Genomic DNA, 21,246 nt, shown 5'->3' on the forward strand with positions numbered 1-21,246 from the left:
TCCTCTTACAGTCTGCTCTCGATCCTTAAGGACTTCCACTTAAGGATTCTTTTCCCTTAATGGTCTCCACTTTTCTATCTTTATAAATAAAAATAAAATTGTCATAACCTACTTACTATAACTATTCTATGGTTCTCAATACATTAGATAAAAACCATAGGTAAATTGACCTGAATTCTTAGAGATGTAGTACATCTTATATTTATATACCCACATTTTCTTTAATACTTCTTTATATAAAACATCTAAACTAGCCGGACACAGTGGCACATATCCCAGCAGCTTGGGAGGGTGAGGCAGGAGGATTACAAATTCAAAGTCAGTCTCTGCAACTTAGTGAGACCCTGTCTTAATATAAAACAAACAAACAAAAAATAGATGAATAAAGGGCTGAGGATTGGGGAAGTGACTCAGTAATTAAGCAACCCTGGGTTCAATTTCTGGTACAAAAAAAAAACAAAAAAACAAAAAAACCTCAACTAAGTCAATATATCTGTAAAATTTCACTCTCAAGATAATTTACAGTTTTATTAGAATATTACCTTTATTTGGCTGTGTAATATTTTATACTTATTTTTAAAACATCATACCTCATTTTGGGGTTCTTGAATACCAAAAGTAGAAATTTCATACAGAACTTTTGGATGAAGCAGAAAATGAATTCCATTACAAAGTGAAGACACAGGCTTAGTGACATTATGGACACCTAAACATTCCTGTAGAACACAAATTTATTTTTAAAATTAGTGAAAGTCATTTTTCCTCTTTCTTCCGATTATTATTCACTTCCAATTTTAGTTTTTACTTCATCAAAACTTACTTTTAACTAACCAGCCGAAAGGATTCTCTACCTTGTAATGTTTGAGTCTGTACAAGATGTATACTACATGCTTCTGCCAACAAGCCTAATTTCAATAAAAATTAAATAACTAAACTGCTGAACAAAATAATAAACTTCCCCTGATTTGCATTTTATTCACTGAGGTTTAAGAAAAACAAACTTCAAATTAAACTACAAAATTATTGGTGGGGGAGACATATATCCAAGCAACAACTCTACACCATCTCTTAGAAGAACTACCACAAATTCCTTTCTCAATTTATGATAGAGAATAATATTTTGTTAAAAGCTACTACAAACAATAGTAGAATTTATATACAACATAGAAGGAGAAATTGCAAGCAATAATGAGTTACAAAATATTTTTGTTCATCATTCAAAATAATACTTTCTAAACACTAGTAACAATTCCAAGTTCAAAAATTATACACACGCAGACATATCTACATACAGTTTTTTTTTTTCAACTATTAACTTCACACCACAGATAATTCTGTATCTGAAAGAGCAAAAACCACTGGAGAAAGTGGGAAACCTCAACATCAGCAGCTCCCCAGCAGTGCGAGGGCAGCACGTTGAGGACAGAATGCTGTGATAAATGCCAGCAGGCAACTCAGAGCCCACAATCAAGTGAAAACCTGAAATATCAGTTTCTAGAACAGAAAGAAAATTAATAAAAAGAATAGACTGCAACAGCACACCTGGCACAAGCTGAATTCTCCCACCAAATTAAAAAAAAAAAAAAAAACAGGTTCTTCCCAACAATTTCACAATCCAAAGAGAAAATAAGCTCAGATACAATGAGATGAGCCATTGCAGGAGAAAGTCCCAATACCCTCCCTTGCAGACAGTGAGAGTGGGAAAGCCATGACAATTTTAAAAGACTCAATGTTTAGACTTCCTGAGTGGACCCGGAAACACCTGCCATTTACCTTTTTCAAACTGATCTCCACATTTTTTTATTTTTTATTCATTTTGTACGTGTTCTGATATACTCACTTCCCGAGTACCCAAGACCCAAGAGCCACCTAGGTTTTTCTTTTCCTGGATCAGGGCGTGCCCACGCAGTAAATCAGTCTGTGCACAGGAGTGAGACCTGAGGTCTGGGCTATGGAAACCACAGCTGCCAGTCTACAACTCTGCAGAGCAGAGAAGAGCTAAGGGTGCTTTCATTTGAATTTGGTGGTCTAGGCTCTGGGATAAACAGCATGGCTGACAGAGGCCAGGAACGGGAACTATCAGGGTCAGGTGGAAAGCACTAAGCCCACTACAACCTTCTGAGGGACGCACACCACCTGCCCCATTGCCAGAGGTGCCAGGAGGTCAGACTGATGCAGCCCGCACACAGACTGAAGCTCTTGGAACAAGACAAGACGTAATCCAGACCAGTCGACAGGCTGCAAGGGTGAGAGGGCTGCACAGCCTAGACAACAATGCCAGACTTCCACTCCTGTCCAGGTCACAAGGGCAAAGGCACTTTGAGGGGGAAATCTGCTCTGAAACAACAACACTCCCCAACAGATGCTGCCAGGCAAGGAAGGGGTGAAACTCAAGCAACAGAGGCCCCTAACAAGTTTGGCCATTCTGGGTCAAAACAAGAGCACAATGTTACTGTCACACACACTGCCTCCAAGCCAAGGATTCTAAATTGAAAACCTTGGAAGGAAATGTCTCCACTTTAAAAACTTCAGCTAGAAGAAATCCAAATCTCTTTATGACTGTTTCTGCATTAACTGCTTGATGTAAACTCATTTCTAGTGTACTCCCCAAATTTGTGTTTTTATAGTTATAATTTTACATGTTTTGTCAATTAATTGGACCCGTTCCCAACAGCTCTTCTCTTTTTCCTGGCTCCATTCCCTTCCCCTCTCCTTCACCCCTTTTCTCTCCTCATATTATCTTTTGTCTCCTTTCCCTCTCCAACACCCTTAATCTTTTTTCCTCTTTTTTTCTATTTTATTTTTTATCTCTTCTTCCAACTGAATTTATTGTGCTATCACTAATACTTAATTTTTTCAGCCCATTCTAGATTATTTCTCACTTTGGTTAAGAGTTGTAGAGAAATCATTAGTAGTAACTTTCATGGCATACAATGACACAGACTGCTCTTAAATCACCATTCTTTTTGGCAGTTACTCTCTCCTCCCCAAGTGGCACTGACAGTTCAACTTAAGGCTTTGATTATGCTGACCAGACATGCTGAAGCTCAGATACTCCCCAGCCCAGGGCTTCTTCCAAAGAGACAATTAGTCACAAAAGGACCCTGCATAAAAGAGGAATGTATATCAACAGATGTACGAACACAGGACATCAGAAAACATGAAGAAACAGGCCAACAAGACACCTTCAAAAATGTATAGTTCCCAATGAGTGAATCCACAGATAATGAAGCAGATGAAATTCAGGACAAAGAAATCAAAGAATCACTTGCTAAAATAATTAATGAATTAGAACAAGATCTAAGCAGATCTAAGGAATGAACTAAGAAAACAATACAGGATGTGAAAAAGCATTTCAATAAAGAGATAGAGGTTCCAAGAAATCTTGGAAATGAAAGACTTGATAAATCTAATTTTAAAAATTCAGTTGAAAGTCATAGCAGTAGATCAGATCAAGAAGAAAACAGATTCTCAGAGCTTGGAAAGGGTGGCTAGCCTTGGATATTCAGACAATATTAAAGGAAAGAAATTGTTTTCAAAACTTTGAGAATAAGGTGGACATGCAGATATAGGAGGCATTTAGAATCCCAAGTAGACAATATAAAAAAAAAATTTTCCACAACAATTTATGAAAAAAATGCTAAATACACAGAATAAGAATAGAATTTAAAAAGTCTCAAGAGAAAAACAAATCACACTTAGAGATAAACCCATCACATTAACATAAGATTTCTGAGAAGAAACCCTAAAATCCAAGAGGTCTTAGAATAATGTGTTTCAAACACTAAAAAGAATTACTATCCAACAACACTGCTATATCCGCAAAGCTATTCTTCAGAACTGAAAGAAACTTTGAAGCCAGGTAGCATAAAATACCTCAAAAAAATCCTTCACACAGAAGTTAAAAACAAAAACACAAGAGTTCAGGAAAGGATAAATCTCATTAGAAAAGTAGTTAAGTAAATAAGAATTAGGACTGAATTAAACATTAGAAATAAATCAAAAAGGCAAGAAATAATAAACATTTCTCCATAATAACTCTGAATATAAAAGGTCTCACCTCTTCAATTAAAAGACAGACTGGTACAGAGAAATTTTTAAAAAGACCCAATTACATGTTGTCTGCAAGAAGCGAACCCCTCAAAGAGGAAGATGTCTCAAAATGCATTCTACTGTCAGGTACAACTAATTAGAACAAATTTTTTTAAAAAGTAACCACTGGGACCATGAAGTAGGAAAGCAACTAGAAAAACAAAAGGATAAAGACTTGAAAGAGCAGAAAGGATGGGAGGAAATCAATATTCAAACTAATAATGACTAAAAAATATCTACAAATACAGACAAAATTGAGTGTTTCACTGAAAAGTCCTAAGCAAAATAAATTTTAAAAACAAGTACACAGGGAGATGCGCTTTAATGAAACTACTGAACACCAGAGAAAACATTTTTTTTTAATTAAAAAATAAAACCTGGGAGAAAATACAAAGAAATTCTAATTTAACTGATAGCAAACTATCAACAGCAGAAGTCTAATAAGAATTAAGCAATACTGGGAAAGTACTAAGGACATACAGCCATCACCCAATAATTCTACTCCAGCAAAATTATTATTCAAGAGTAAAGTAAAGGGCTAGAGAAATAGCTCAGCTAGAAAGGCACTTGTCTGGCATGTACAGGTCCTGAGTTTGAGCTCCAGCACCACAAAAAAAGAAAAAATTACTGAAATCGAGACATTTTTCAAACATAGGCACAAAGTCACAAAATACTGAAAAACTTACTTTAGTATAAAGGGCTCAATCATGCTATGGATTAGGGATATAGCTCAGTAGTAGAGTGCTTGTCTGGTCCTGTGTTGGACTTCCAGCACAACCAAAAAAAAAAAAAAAAAAATGGATGGCTGAACCTAAATATTTATCAGTAAGTAAAAGGAAAGTTATTCAAGCTTAACAATTCGGATGAATAAACTAGGTAGACCTCAAACACTACCATGAAATGAAAGGAACAACTGGCAAAATCATATGTAGCATGACATAGATTTTTTAAGGAGAGAAAACAATGGTATATAATACTTATGAAGATGTACATATATTAATATAGATATTAAAAAGTGGATGGGAAGGACACAGGCCAATTTTATGAGCGGCCAGGCTGCACTGGAGGATAAAGAGGAAAGAGAAAGATGCTTCTACTCTGCAGTATTTCCATTTGTGTGAATGAAAACAGATCAGAAGTGGGCCGAGAGCAGAGCTCAGGGGTAGAGTGCCTGCCTGGCGTGCTCCAGGTTCCAGGTGCGATCTCCAGAACCACAAAAATAAGTAGAGAAACACATTAAAGTGCATCAGAAGTAGAAATGGCAAAATACAAACATTTGCCACACACAGTACGAACAAGAACGTTAAAACACAATGAAGCAATTCAATTGTTATTACTAAGTTAAGGGAATTTAATCGTACAGATTTCCTAAAAAGAACAAATAAATTTTTTTTTTTTTTTGTGATGCTGGGGATCGAACCCCAGGGCCTTGTGCATGCAAGGCAAGCACTCTACCAACTGAGCTATCTCCCCAGCCCCAAATAAATTTTTTTTTTTAAATAGTACAGGGTTGGGAGATAGCTCAGCTGGTAGAGTACTTGCCTCACAAGCACAAGGCCCTGAGTTCGATCCCCAGTACCAAAAAAAAAAAAAAAAAAAAAAATAGTACAAATTTCCTAGAATTGATGTCTATTTTTATGGAATACAGTTTTTATATCTCATACAAAAGGTCAAGTAATTTAGTCCTGGAAGAATAATAAAAGAACCCACTACTAGTTCTCAAAACAAAGCCAAATGCAACCTTAACCATCTCCAGACAGCAGTGGTAAGTTTCAACTTTCACTTGCGGCAACGGGTGGGACAACATATGCAGGAACACCTTCTGACTTTCTCCTTGCAGCAGTGGACTGGCCTGCGCAGATTTCCAACTGGTAAAAAGGGAAAACATCCGAGATATATAAGGCAAATCAGAAGCTAAGAAAAGATTGCAAAGCACATTGAAGGAGATATCTTCCTACTCCACTTCCTCCAGCTGGGATCTAACTAAACGGATTACTGCAAATTACCTGAACACTTGTTTCTGATTAGAAAATGTTCTCAAAGAGTATTAAAAAATGCCTTTTAAAAACTCATAATTAATGTTTAACATATCATAGAATTTATTATTCCAAAAGCAATAAAGATACTAATTCCTAAACAGGAATTTTCTCCAATGTCCTCAAAACAAAATTCACCAATGATACTGCTTTTCAAAAATCCTTTTAAGAAAAAGGTATAAAATAATAAAACTTTTAAAATAAAACTTGAAATGTAAATTATTAATTAAAACTTTAAAGGTAAATAATTGTGTTTGAACATTTGGTCTGGATGGACACCAAACACAGAAGTGTGAAAATCCAAAGGTTATCATTTTGAATATGGACATGACATTTTTAAAGTTTACTCCTAAGTAAACTGTACATAATCAGTGCAGCTATATATATACAGTTTACAAGTCAGACGTAAGGGAAAAAGCAACTTAACAATAATAATAAAGATTTAAGGTCATCTTCATTCTCATTATTCCTAAATTTACACACACACACACACACACACAAACACACACACACAGTACCCTACAATAACAAAATTATGTTAAGAAAGAAAATATTACATCTTTGAACAAATGCAGATGACTTCCTTTATTAGAGGGAAATGCTGATGATAGGAAAAGCTATACAAGGCTTGGTCAGCCAGCTCCACTAATTCTAAGAGATTCTTCTCTCCCTGAAAAGAAAGCAGAAAGGATAATCAATGTTGAAGTTCATACACAATAAAATTCTCCACAGCTAACTAAGGAACTTAGAAAAATTAGATCATTCAGAGACCCTGAGATTGTTCATATCTGCATATGCATACATCCACTTTCTCAAAAAGCAACCTAAAAATGTCAGCCTGGGAGGAGGTGTGGGAATTCCTGGTTGACATAGCATCAGACTACTGCTGTTTAACTCTAGTAGGTGGAAAGCTGCAACATAGTTTGCCTAGTTTTTACTAGCTTGGGGCCCTGTGTCCCTTACTAAGGGCAGTATGAGGGTGTTTTATTATCCACCTCCCTCTTCTAACCTCCTGACCAGTCCTAGGAACATCAAGGACATTTGATACATTGCAATTAAATGACTATGCAGAATGCTACAGAAATAATTCTACTGAAAGACATAAGCCAGTGGCAATCAAGGTCCTGAAAAGGAAAAGAAGAAAGAAAAATATGTACCATTCATTAATCTGAAGTCTTTGTTTTATTTTTATACAAACCATATCCTTACTTTAATCTAGTAACAGATCCACTCAATAACAATATATCCGAGCTGTAGCAATTCAATTGTTATATATCCTACAATTTACATAGATCAAATTTTCTAAAACTTCACCAAAAGTATTTAAAAGTGGTATTAACAAAACATTTTACCTCCTTCCCCACATCAGACAGGAAGTTACAGGTACATTCAATTGAATAAACAGCCTCTGCAGCTCTTTTATAAATACTGTAGTTTTCAGAATTCAGCTGTTCCAAATAGGCCACAACAGCTTCATGTATAGAGGGATATTCCAAAGAAACAGGCATGTCCAAAGAAAGGAGAAATAATGCTGCTGACATCGTCTCTGGTAAAAATTCACTTGCCTTGATAAATCAAAAAAAGTTAGAATTTTGTTTTAAAAATAATTTTATAAAAATATGATAAGACTAAAATCTTAATCTAGTCTACCTTCCATTTTAGCAATTCTCTATCACAAAAAATCCATGTTTTTCAAAGAAAATTCTATTTCCCAACAATAGAATTGTGCAATGCAATTTTTTCTGCCCAAAATGTCTCATGTCTAAACATCAATTCTTTCTGAAAGCCCAGAAAATTGAGTACTTTCTTCTTCTGTTCCCCAAACTAACACCCTCCCTAAGCCCAGCACAATCTATCCCTCACACAGCACAAGGCTTTCTCTTAAGTACTTGTGCATATATGCTCACCACTTCCCACAACAATCTAATACGATTCTGAAGAACACTTCCCATTCCCAAAAATGAACACACAACACAGAGATACATATGAACTACATATTAAATTGAGTAACACTGAATCAGAACTAGCGTGATCACAACAGCAATCGACTTTTAGTGTTGTCCTTTAGAGGGAAAAGATAAAATGCAACATGATATTTTAAACAGTTCTAGAACATTCACAAAAGACAGCTTTATTATATTATACTTGATTAGATATATTTTATAACTTAATGGATTTAAAACTAAATCAGCTATTTCTTAGTGGTTCTAGTTTTGTGGTAAGATTCTAAACATTAGCCAAAGGACTGAAAAGTCCATAGTGAGACACCACTTGACAGCTGAAATCCTGTCTTTATCAAGAGTGGGCTGGTCATGATTCATTTTATGGATGACCTGCTTTAAAGATAATCATTAACTGCCTGAGCATTTAATATTAAGAGCTGAATCAGTTAAACAAACTGACTGAAATGAAATAAAGTTGCCAAATGAAGATCAGGAACTAAAGGAACTAAATTTTTAGGTTACAAAGCATAAGAAACTTCCAGACTAGAAAGACAGAAGCTAAGAGAAAGTCAAGAGAAATTTCATTATTGTATAAAGAACTAGTGGCAGGGGCTGGGGAGATAGCTCAGTTGGTAGAGTGCTTGCCTCGCAAGCACAAGGCCCTGGGTTCAATCCCCAGCACCGCAAAAAAAAAAAAAAAAAAAAAGAAAAGAAAAGAATTGAAGAACTAGTGGCAGGAGGAGCACTAAACTACCTGCTCACCTATTATCCACTCAGCAAAAAGTAAATGAGCTGCCACTATGTTCTCCCATGTGTCAGGCACTATTCAGGATCCTAGGAATACAGAAGGAAGCAAAACAAAACTTTGACCCTGTACCTCATGAAGCTGATACTCCTACAGGGAAGGCAGAGGGTGAACCAACCCCAAATCTGTCATATGTGGCTAGAAGTGCTAAGATTTACTAAAACAGGGATGGGTAAGAAGGGAATAGAGGCAGAAGAAGCACTACCACTTGAAAGCAGCAATAGAAGGCTTTTCTAATCTGGTGATGTGTAAGTAGAAACCTGATGGTTAGGAGCCATATGGGTATCTGGGGGGAAAGCAGTCATGGAGGAGGGAACTTCAAGTACAAAGACTCAGAGAGGCCATATTTTGGCCACAAGGAGCTCAGGGTAGCTAGTCTGAGCCACAGAAACAGAGGGGAGTGGCATGCCCCACCAGATAAGGTTCTGGATCACGGTAAGGACCTGCTCACTGATGAAAACTGCCGGTTGGTTTTGAGCATCAGTATGTGGAGAAAAAATAGTAGAGTGCAAAGGGGGAAGCAAGCTGAGAAACCAATGAGGAGGTCACTGCAATAATCCAAGCAAAGCAGGATGGTGGGTTGAATTCTGTTGAAATTCAGGATAGATATGCAAAGGAGAAATGGCAAATCCTGCCCAGAGACCGCATCTAAGTGTGACTGAAAGACAGGAAACAAGACCCGCTCTAAGGTTTTTTGCCTGATCAACTATCCACAGGAAGCATCAAGGGAACATCTATAAAAACAGTGAAGACAATAGAAAGAACACACTTGTGTGGAGTTATCTATGAGATGTCTATTGTCATGGAAATAAAAATATCAGAAAGAATACTGGATATATATAAGTTTGGAGTCAGGTGATGTGTCTGGTCTGGACACATGCATTTGGGACATATCAACAAACAGATGGCATTTAAAGATCACAGATGGGATGATAACTTATGAGGGCCTTGATCAATCCTGAGTTTCTACCTTTTCATAGGAAGACAAAGAAGAATTAGCAAAAAAAAAAAAAAGAGTTAGTTGAGCAACATGCTAAAATAGTATATACTAGTGGATCTAACTCCAAAGACCCTGGGTTTTCATTTTTTAAAAAAATGTCCTCTAACTTTAGTCAAAAAATGATATCTGCTATGAGATTAAACAAGTAGCAAGCACAGCATACATTATATATCACTCACTGAACACTTACTTAACTTCCTTTCTGTCCTCTTTTCACTTCACCAAAGAATCTTACCTTTTTACTCTGCACATGTACATTTGAAACTGTCTCCTCAGTAACTCAAAACACAATTCTAAGGTCAGAAGCTTAATCCCATAGGCTAATCACATTTACAACCCAGACTTAAATCAGCTATCCTGCATATATAAACATTCATCATATGTGTTTAGAACTGAAAGGGAAAATGTTGCCATGCAAATTCATCACCGATGATGAATGAGAAGAATCAACATCCCGTGCACTGAGGGGTCAGGGGTATAATGCCAGTCAAAACAGACATGGCATTACCTAAGCGTTAGATAATGAGCGCAGACTCTTAGGCCCTACCCCAGACCCGATGAACCAAAATATACAAGATGTGATTAACAATATTTTTAGGAGAACTGCACATTGCAAAGCACTGCACTAAATCATTCAATCAGCTGTACCATAAAGAGCCAAAGACTTTGTGGCATAAATTCATCCTTACTAACTCAGTTGAATTTGTTTGCTGAGAAAGAGTAATAGCAGTTATCAGAACACTCTGCGATGCTGATTCCAACACAGGGACAGTAATTTTAACTCTTATTTTCAGATGTTCCCCCAAATAAAATTAGCCTCATTTGGTTTATGAAGTGGTAAATTTATCTAACCAAAATATTTTTCACAATATTATCATCATTTTAACCTATACATGAGTACTCTCGAAAGTCATTTAAAATCAACAAATATCAGTTTTAGAAAGGCCTCTGAGGTCAATTTACCAAATTCAAAAAGTCCCTATATAGATTTATGTTCATAATCGGAACTCAAAAAAAAAAAAGAAAAAAACTTTAAAGGTGAACTACTTCAAATTCTACTTCAATTGTTGGCAGGCTAGCAACAGGCAGAGGGCAGCAAAACCTTATATTTACATAAACTGAAGAAATTTAAGAGCATAGGAATCATATTTTTGTGTTTATATCATTTTAAAAGTACTTGGTTAATCAACCAAAGCAAATATAATGACCTATAAACCTTGATTACAATCCCTTCCAATGAGCAAAATCATGCTGATGAAGTTCCAAGCCACATATTTAAGAGCTACCAAAATTTATAGAAAATTCAAAAAGAAAACTACCTTCAAAACAAAACAAAAGTATGGAGTATCAACTTCACATTATTCTATCATGAATCCAATTAAAAATAAAATAAATTACTAACTTCTGATCGATTTCTCCCCTTGTAAGCATACAGATTAAGAAAATACAATAAAAAAGCAATAAAATCTATGATACAATTGACAGATTTTCCACCAGTTCTTCAACCTATAAATTGATCCCTAACAAGTGCTTAATAATATATAAGTATTTATGTCATTCATAATACGTAAGTATTAAAATAAGTGTAGTTATAAATAATTATTCTATAGGCAATAGTTTTTTACTTATAAAATATTATTCTACAAAGAAAGACACCTACAATTTCAATATAATTCCAATCTTATATGACTAAAATTCTTCCATTTTTTTAATGTTTATGCCTTGGAAAATTCTAATTATTCAAAACAAAAAATGACTCTAGAAATAAAATAACTAATGAATAAAAGTTAAAAATTAACAAAAGTGATATGATTTTCTATAAAGTAAAACACCATATTTAAAATTTAATATTTTATTCTTGTTTTCACAGATGATCTAGTAATATACTATATATGTAAGTGTTACCAGAAAATAGAACTTGGACTATATGCTCCGCATAATTCTAAGGGACAAAACTGCAAATGGTTGATAACTAAGGGCAACAACAAGGCATAGGAAATACTCTAGCTGCTACAATTCATCCTATTAAGAGTCACTAAGATTTTAAAAACATGTATGCCTATAAAAACCATCCTGAACACACTCAGACCATGGAGTAGTGTTCTGTGATGAAGATGAACAAAGTGCTGGACCCCTGGGGCACACTGCGATGATCCCAGCTGCTTGGTAGCTGAGCAGGAAGACTGAAAGCCAGAGGCCGCCCAGCCTAGGCAACTAAGCAAGACCCTGTCTCAGAGTAAAAAACGGCTGGGGAGGTGGCTCAGCCGCAGAGTATTTACTAGCATACACAAGGCCCTGGATTCATCCCCTCTAACACCTCAAAACAAAATAATAGCAAATTATTGCTACAAGTGACAACAGTGATGGATCTCAAAACAAAAATCCACTTAATGTTCAAAAACAAGCAAACCAATCTATAGTGATAGAAGTCCTTCCTAAAGGAGTTTAGTTTCCAGAAGGAGGAAGAAGTAATGAATGGATTGAGGGGAGGGGGTCTTTGAGATGCTAGTAATGTTTTAACAAGAATTCTGTTCAGGTCGGGTGTGGTGGTGCATACCTATAATCTCAGCGGTCAGGAAGCTGAGGCAGGAGGATTTCAAGTTCAAAGCCAGTCTTAACAATTTAATGAGGCCCTAAGCAACTCAAAGAGATCCTGTCTCTAAAGAAGAAAGGGCTAGGGATGTGGCTCAGTGGTTGAGCACCCCTGGGTTCAGTCCCTGGTACTGAAACAAAAACAAAACAACAACAAAAAAGAATTCTGTTCAGCATGGAGAGGTTACTGTCTAAGACAGGTGACTTCACTTGCTAAAAAATGCATCGAACTATATACACTTTTCTGAACTACTATATTACACTATAATGAAAAAAATAGCATAAAAGTCTTTATAGAATTAATAGTTTTTCTATTAACACTGTATTAAAAATCATTTGAAAACTGATAGCCTGATTACAATATCATACCATACAATTTCAGAAACTGTGATTAACAAGATTACTTTTTCAAAGTTTAAAAACTTTCATTTTAGTAATTTTCTCCCATATAAACTCACAATTATCTTTTCCATGTACTACATTTTTTCCTACCCATTCTTTAGTAAAAAATGACAAAATCTGTGAAACTATGATATTTTTAAATTATGCTTATAATAAAAACATGTTTGAGCATTCTCAGTCTTGTTCTGGTGTAATGTTACTAAGAACCTAAAAATCCAAAATATGAGTAAATATATGTAAGTACATATTTTTAAATGTGCTATTCATTACAACACATACACACAAAGAAACCCCTAAACATTTAATTTCTAGAATGCTTGAGCAAACTATAGAATATCTTTATGGTAAAATGTTTTAGTATCCATTAACATTTATGAAGTGCCTAAGTAACTGGAACATGTATATCAGATAACAGCAAATATTTAAAAACTATGATTTTTATAGATGCTCTCAATTTTATTTTTCTCCCAGTGTTGGGAACTGCAAAATCTTGGGAATGCTACACAAGCACACTCTAGCTACATCCCTAGCCCTTCATTATGATTTTAAAAAATAAAAGAAAAGGAGGGCTGGGTTGTGGCTCAGTGGTAGAGCGCTTGCCTAGCACGTGTGAGGCACTGGGTTCGATTCTCAGCACCACATAAAAATAAATAAAAACAAATAAAGGTTAAAAAAAAATGCTTTAAAAAAAAAAAAAAGAAAAGGAAAAAGTCTCAAAACTAATTTGAGAAGGGGAGGTTTCGAAAGAGCAGAATAGAGCAGGTCACTTTCCTGGCTGCTCTGTGGCATGAAACCAAGAAAGCACACAGGCATCTTCTCAGTAAGGTGGGTGAACCCCCAAAAAAAAAACAGAGAGCGGGGGGCGAACCTTGCTGGAATTTAATACTGACACTCAAAGCATATGAGGAACTCAGGGGGGTTGATACAATAAAATAAGGAATAAAACTCCAGCACCACAGTCACTGCTACGACTAGAGGTACCAGCCAGAGTGGTCCCTTCATAAGCAAAGTGGGGGAATAAGGGAATTAACGGAACCAGCATTTTTAGGAGGACTGAGGCATGTGTGGATACGGAGAGTTAGAGATCAAAGACACTGCCCCAACTCAACTAAAAGGTGCACTGCCCAATATCCTCGTACATGAAAGAAGCCACTCTCTCCCAGCAGAGTTCAAAGACAGAGGAAGGAGCCATTTTGCAGCCCCAGCACAAGGATGGGCCACTAGGGGACCTAAGTCCTGGCAAACATGAGTCTGGCCCAAAATATAAGCCTGGGGGCAAACCCACACTACACGACACAGAGTATGCCTAAGCGACCACGAGAAAATCAAGTGGGGAGGGAGGTTTACACAGGGGACAACTAGTCAAGGAAACCCACCCAGCTGGGAGAGATGCACATGGCCAAGAACTGGAAAGGGTGGGGGCGGCAGAGACTGAGTTTGGAGACTAAAACTGAGACTAGGAAACATAGGGTCCGCAGGTGATATAGTGGACTAAGAATGGGTTCCTCGCCACGAGGGGAACGCAGGGAGATCCTGGGGTATAGTCTTCCAGCGATTGTTGGGCTTTGGAATGTGGGCTGATTTACAATCTCAAGAACAACTGGCATCCAGCGAAGAGCCTAAAGTCTACCTAAGACTAAAGCCTCATTTCCAGGAGTTCCGCCTACAGGATTACCTCTCTCAATCCAGCATCACCACCCTGAGGGTGGACCAAGCAAGCATCATACTCCAGACAACCCCACCTAACAAGGGAAGCTGAGACTCTTATGAATTTCACTGGAAACAAGCCTTTAACTTCTCATTGAGATCTTTTTTTTTTCTCTGCTTGATTGTGACCTTAGTGGTTCGTGAACACTTATACATACTCATATTTTTTTCTTTTCTCATTTCTAGCTTTTTTGAAATCAGTTATTTTTCATGGATCAGTTTTTTGAGGACTAGAAGGATTCATAAGTATAATTTTTACGTTTTGTATTTTTTTATTTTTAATTTTTTAAATTTTTACTTCATATATTTTTTCCTCTCACATGTTTCCCTTGAATCTTTCTCTTTTCTTCTGCTAACAATCTCTATTGTTTTCTCTTTCATGCTTCTTTAATCTTTCACTTCTATCCTCTCTCCTCCTCCCTCATAAACATCACATCCCACATCACTTCTGTTTTCTCCCACTCCACCATTCAAAATTGTAAACTCTTTTGCAATTTTATTGTAGGCAAAACCTGATCATATCATTTCTCTTTATTGTCACGTTGTAGATAACACAGCAGGAACTATTTGGTTTAATGCTGTATATTGTTGGCATGGGTTGTTGATATTATTTGTCTCCCCCTAAACAGTGAGGAGGTACTGGAACCCTTCAGGGACACTCTAAGCTCACAGGGTAGAAACTCTACTGCATCACACCCATACTGTTCAATGGGCAGACATACGAACAACATGAAAATGCAAGGGAACAAACTGCCTCAAGCAAACCAAAATACGTCAATAACAGAATTCTTCACCACCACAGTGGAAGAAAAGTCAGAGAAGGAGTTTAGAATGCACATAGTTAAACTAATCTGTGAGGTAAAGGGGAATGTAAGAAGTGAAACCAGAGAGAAAATACAGGAAGTGAAAGCTGACTTCTATAAAGAGAAAGAGATTCCGAAAAAAATCAGGCAGAAATCCACGAAATGAAGGAATCAATAAACCAAATTTAAAATTCAATGGAAAGTATCACTAACAGGCTAGACCACTTGGTAGACAGAGTTTCAAGCAATGAAGACAAAAAATGTTTTTTTGTTTTGTTTTGTTTTGTTTTGGTACCAGGGATTGAATCCAGGGGTGCTTAACCACTGAGTCACATCCCCGGACCTTTTTGCATTTTATTTAGAGACAGGGTCTCACTGAGAGGCTTAGGGCCTCACTAAATTGTTGAGACTGGTTTTGAAATCTCAATCCTCCTGTATTGGCCTCCTGAGCTGCTGGGATCATAGGCATGTGTCACTGTGCCCAGCTCAAAATATGTAATCTTGAAAATAAAGTTGACCATGAAGAAAAGATGTTAAAAGACCATAAACAGAACTTCCAAGAAATATGAGATAACCTGAAAAGACCAAATATAAGGTTTATCAGGATAGGTGAAGGCTTGGAGATACAAACCAACAGAACACACAACCTTTTCAATGAAATAATATCAGCAAATTTCCCAAAACTAAAGAATTAAAAGGAAAATCAGATACAGGAGGCTTACAGGACACCCAAATATACAAAAGTACAACAGACCCACACCAAGGCACATAATTATGAAAATGCCTTACATACAGAATAAGGATAGAATTTTAAAGGCTTCCAAAGAAAACTGACAAGTCACATTTAGAGGAAAATCAATCTGGATCGCAGCTGATTTCTCAAAGCTAGGAGGTCTCGGAATAATATATATCAAGCTCTGAAAGAAAATGGATGCCAGCCAAGAATACTATACCTAGCAAAATTAAGCTTCAAATTAAAAATCCTTCCATGATAAACAAACGTTAAAAGAATTCACAAATAGAAAGCCTGCCCTACAAACATACTCAACAAAATATTTCATTAAGAAGAAATGAAAAATAAAACTAAAACCAGTTAAGGGAGGAACTATGCTAGAATAGTCAACCAAAGCAGAAACTAATTAAAAGTCAGAAATTAATCAAAATGACAGGGAATAACAATCATTTCTCAATAATAATATCAAACGTAAATGCCCTAAACTCATCAATCATGACAAAGACTGGTAAATTGTATTTAAAAACAAGACCCAACAATATGCTCTTTTCAAGAGACTTGCCTCACAGGCAAAGAAGTCCACAGACTGAAGGTAAAAGGATGGGGAAAAAACATATCATTCAAATGGATGTTGTAAACAAGTTTGAGTCTTTATCCTCATATCAGACAAAGTACACTTCAAGCCAAAGTTAATCAGAAGGAACAAAGGAGGACAGTTTATACTGCTTAAGGGAACTAAATATCAACAAGACACAACAATCATAAATATTTATGCCCCAAACAATGGAGCACCTACAAACATCAAACAAACATTTCTTACTCTTAAGAATCAAACAGACCACAACAGAATAATAGTGGGTGACTTTAACACATCTCTCTCACCACTATATAAATCCTTCAAACAAAAACTAAATGAAGAAGCTATAGAACTAAAAAGTACAATTAACAATTTAAACTCCCAGTAATATGTAGAATATTTCATCCATCGATGCCTGAATATACTTTCTTCTCAGCAGCATACAGATTCTTTTCTAAAACAGACCATATCTTAGGTCACAAAGCAACTCTTAGCAAACACAAAAGAGACAATACTTTGCATTCTACCAGATCATAATGGAATGAAATGAGAAATCAACAATAAGATAAAAAATATTCTAACACCTGGAAATTAAATAATATGCTACTGAATGACCAATTGGTACCAGAATAAATCAGGGATGTAATAAAAAAAATACTTAGCAGTAAAATAAGAACAGTGATACAACATATCAAAATCTCTGGGACACCATGAAAGCAGTGCAAAAAGGACAGTTCACTGCATTGAGCTCATTCATTAAAAGAACAGAAAGTCACCAAATAAATAACCTAATATTACACTTCAAAGACTTAATAGAAGAACAACAAACCAACAACAAAAGCAGTAGAAGACAGGAAATAATTAAAATCAAAGCTGAAATCAATGGAATTGAAACCAAAAACTTGGCAAAACAAAAAGTTGGTTCTTTGAAAAACTAAATAAAATTGATAAAACTTTAGCCATGCTAACAGAAAGAGGGAAAACTCAAATTTCTAAAATTCAAGATGAAAAGAAAATATCATAACAGATACTACTGAAATACAGATGATAACCAGAAACTATTTTGAAAATTAATACTCTAATAAAATGGAAAATCTTAAAGACATTGACAAATTTCTAGAGAAATATGATCTACCCAAAATGAATCAGGAGGACATAGGAAATTTAAACAGATCAATTTTGAACAATGAAATTGAAGCAAATATCAAAAGCCTACCAACAAAGAAAAGCCCAGGACCAGACAGATTCTCAGACAAGTTCTACAAGACCTTCAGAGAAGAACTAATGCCAATCTTCCTCAAATCACTCAACAAAATAGAAAAGGAGGGAACCCTTCCAAACTCATTCTATGAATTTACTTTGACCCTCATACCCAAACCAGACAAAAACACATGAAAGAAAACTTCAGAACAATATCCTTGATGAACACAGATGCAAAAGTTAATACTGGCAAACTGCATAGAGAAACATATTAAAAAGATAGTGCACCATGATCAAGTGGGATTCACTCCAAGGGTGGTTCAATATATGGAAATCAATAAACATAATTCATCACATTAATAGACTTAAAGACAAGAATCACATGATTATCTCAATTGATGCAGAAAAGGCATTTGACAAGATACAGCATCTATTCACTAGAAAAACTAGGGATAACAGGAACATACCTCAAGATTGTAAAAGCTACATATGCTAAATTCAAGGCCAATATCATTCTAAATGGAAAATAATCGAAAACATTTCCTCTAAAAACTGAAACAAGACTAAGATGCCCTCTTTCACCACGTCTATTCAACATAGTCCTGGAAACTCCAGCCAGAGCAATTAGACAGAAGAAAGAAATTAAAGGGATATGAATAGGAAAAGAAGAACTGAGACTCCCTACTTGTTTAAGACATGATTCTATATTTAGAAGACCCAAAACACTCCCCTAGAAAACTTCTAGAACTCATAAATGAATTCAGTGAAGTAGTAGGATATAAAATCAACACCCATAAATCAATTGCATTCCTGTACATTCATGATTAATCAACTGAGAGAGAAATTGGGAAAAATGTCCCATTTATAATATTTGGGAATCAATCTCACAAAAGAGGTGAAAGACCTCTACAATGAAAATTGCAGAACCTGAAAGAAACTGAAAACCTTAGAAGTTGGAAAGATTTCCCATGTTCTTGGATAGGCAGAATTAATATTGCCAAAATGACCATACTAACAAAAGCGCTATACAGATGTAATGCAATTCCTATTAAGATTCCAAAAATGATCTTCAAAGAAATAGAAAAAGCTGTCAGGAAATTCATTTGGAAAAATAAGAGGCACAGAATAGCCAAAGCAATCCTCAGTGAGAAAACTGAAGCAGGAGGCATCACAATGCTAGACCTTAAATTATACTACAGAGTAATAGTAAAAAAAAAAAAAAACAGCATGGAATTGGCACCAAAACAGACACAAAGACCAATGGTACAGAATAGAAGACAGAAACAAACCCACATAAATAGTTATCTCATACCAGACAGAGGTGCCATGACAATACAATGGAGAAAAGATAGCCTCTTCAAGAAATGGTGCTGGGAAAACTGGAAATCCATATGCAGTAAAATGAAACTAAGCCCCTCTCTCTCACCCTGCACAAAACTCAACTCAAAATGGATCAAGGACATAAGGATTAGACTAGAGACCCTGTGCCTACTAGAAAAAAAGCAGGTACAACCCTCCATCATGTTGGCTTAGGAACTGAATTCCTCAACAAGACTACCAAAGTGCAATAACTAAAACCAAGAATCAATAAATGGGATGGTATCAAACTAAAAAGTTTCTTTACAGCAAAGGAAACCATCAATAATGAAGACAGCCTACAGAATGGGAGAAAATCATTGCCACCTGCACCTCAGATGGAGTATTAATCCCAAGGATATATAAAGAACTCAAAAAACTTAAAAAATAAAATAATCCAATCAATACATGGGCAAAGGAACTGAACAGGCACTTTACAGAAGAAGAAATATGATCGGTGAACAAATACATGAAAAAACATTCAACATCACGAGCAATCAAGAGAAATGCAAATTAAAACTACACTGAATTTCATCTCCAATCAGAATGACAATTATCAAGAATACAAGTAACAATAAGTGTTGGTGAGATGTGGGGAGCAAGGCATACTCATACATTGCTGGTGGGACTGCAAATTGGTGTAACCACTCTGGAAAGTAGTATGGAGATTCCTCAGGAAACTTGGAATAGAACCACCACTTGACCCAGCTATCCCACTTCTTGGTTTATACCCAAAAGACTTAAAATCAGCATACTATAGTGTTGCAGCCACAACAATGTTTATAGCAGTTCAATTCATAATAGCTAAACTATGGAACCAACCAAGGTGCCCTTCAAGAGATGAATGGATAAAAAAAAAAAGTGGAATACATACACAATGGAATATTACTCAGCCATAAAGATGAATAAAATTGTGGCATTTGCAAGTAAATGGATAAAAATGGAGATTATCATGCTAAGTTTATGAAATAAGCCAATCCCAAAAAACCAAAGGCCAAATGTTCTCTCTGATACACAGATGCAGACTCACAATAGGCAGGGCAGGGACAGGGGGTTAGGCTCACTGGATTGGACAGGGCAGAGTGGGGGTAGGGGATGGTAATGAAAGATAGAATGAATCAGACATAATTTCTATATGTTCATATATGAATACATGACCAGTGTAATTCCACACCATGTACAACCATAAAAATGGGAAGTTATATTCCATATGATATATCAAAATACACTTTGTCATGTATACCTATAAAGAACAAATAAAAACAAACTTATTTGAAATTACAAATGAATTTTTATTTTTCCTTGCACATTAAAATGTTTTCTAAATGAGCAGAGCATTTTATTTTCTGAGTAAAAGTTAAAAATTAAAAAGACCAATGCCTAAGAAAAAGAAGATTTAGGTAATATAGAAATTTTTTTTAATTAAAAAATAAAAGTACTAGAATAAAGACTAGCATAGAAGAAATGTTTGTTATTGCTAACAAGGGCAAAAAAGAGGCTTTCTAAATATATCTAAAGCAACATGTTAATCACAAAAAAAAAATTCGACTGACACCATGGTAAAATCCCAGAACCTCAGGAGGTCAAGGCAAGAGGATCAAAGTTCAAAGCCAGCCCTTCAGCAACTTAGTGAGGCCCTAAGCAACCTAGCAAGATCCTGCCTCAAAATTTAAAATTTTAAAAAGGGATGTGGCTCAGTGCTAAAGTGCCCCTTGGTTTAATCCCCAGCACCACCAACAACAAAAAAACAACTTTCAAAAGAAATACTAAAACATAAATTCATATGAATAACTCAATCTATGACTATGGTTTAGACAAAATGACAAATTATCAAATATTAAATATTAACTAGATAAATCAGACAAACATTAGGATACTTAATACTACCAGATATGTATTTCCTGAAATCCTTCTGATAAGCTACCAAAATAAAAATATTAAACAATTGAGCTATTGGAAGAAAGAAAGCAGATGGAGGAAACCTTCAAGAAAAATGTACC

The 21,246-nt window shown here is 35.7% G+C and overlaps 1 protein-coding gene across 2 annotated transcripts in view; it reads right to left on the reverse strand.

Annotated features, from left to right (window-relative positions):
* Rttn (rotatin) overlaps positions 1–21,246 on the reverse strand; it is a 180,533-nt gene that overhangs the window by 134,273 nt on the left and 25,014 nt on the right. For both annotated transcript variants that reach the window (XM_047526590.1, XM_047526589.1), the window contains exons 12-15: positions 7,481–7,693; positions 6,686–6,798; positions 5,834–5,960; positions 591–716 (exon numbers count right to left, since the gene is read on the reverse strand). In XM_047526590.1, the coding sequence (XP_047382546.1) occupies positions 591–716; positions 5,834–5,960; positions 6,686–6,798; positions 7,481–7,693 (579 nt within the window). The remainder of the gene's footprint in view (positions 1–590; positions 717–5,833; positions 5,961–6,685; positions 6,799–7,480; positions 7,694–21,246) is intronic.

Source organism: Sciurus carolinensis, chromosome 15 (assembly GCF_902686445.1).
Source record: "Sciurus carolinensis chromosome 15, mSciCar1.2, whole genome shotgun sequence".
Taxonomy (NCBI): Eukaryota; Metazoa; Chordata; class Mammalia; order Rodentia; family Sciuridae; genus Sciurus; species Sciurus carolinensis.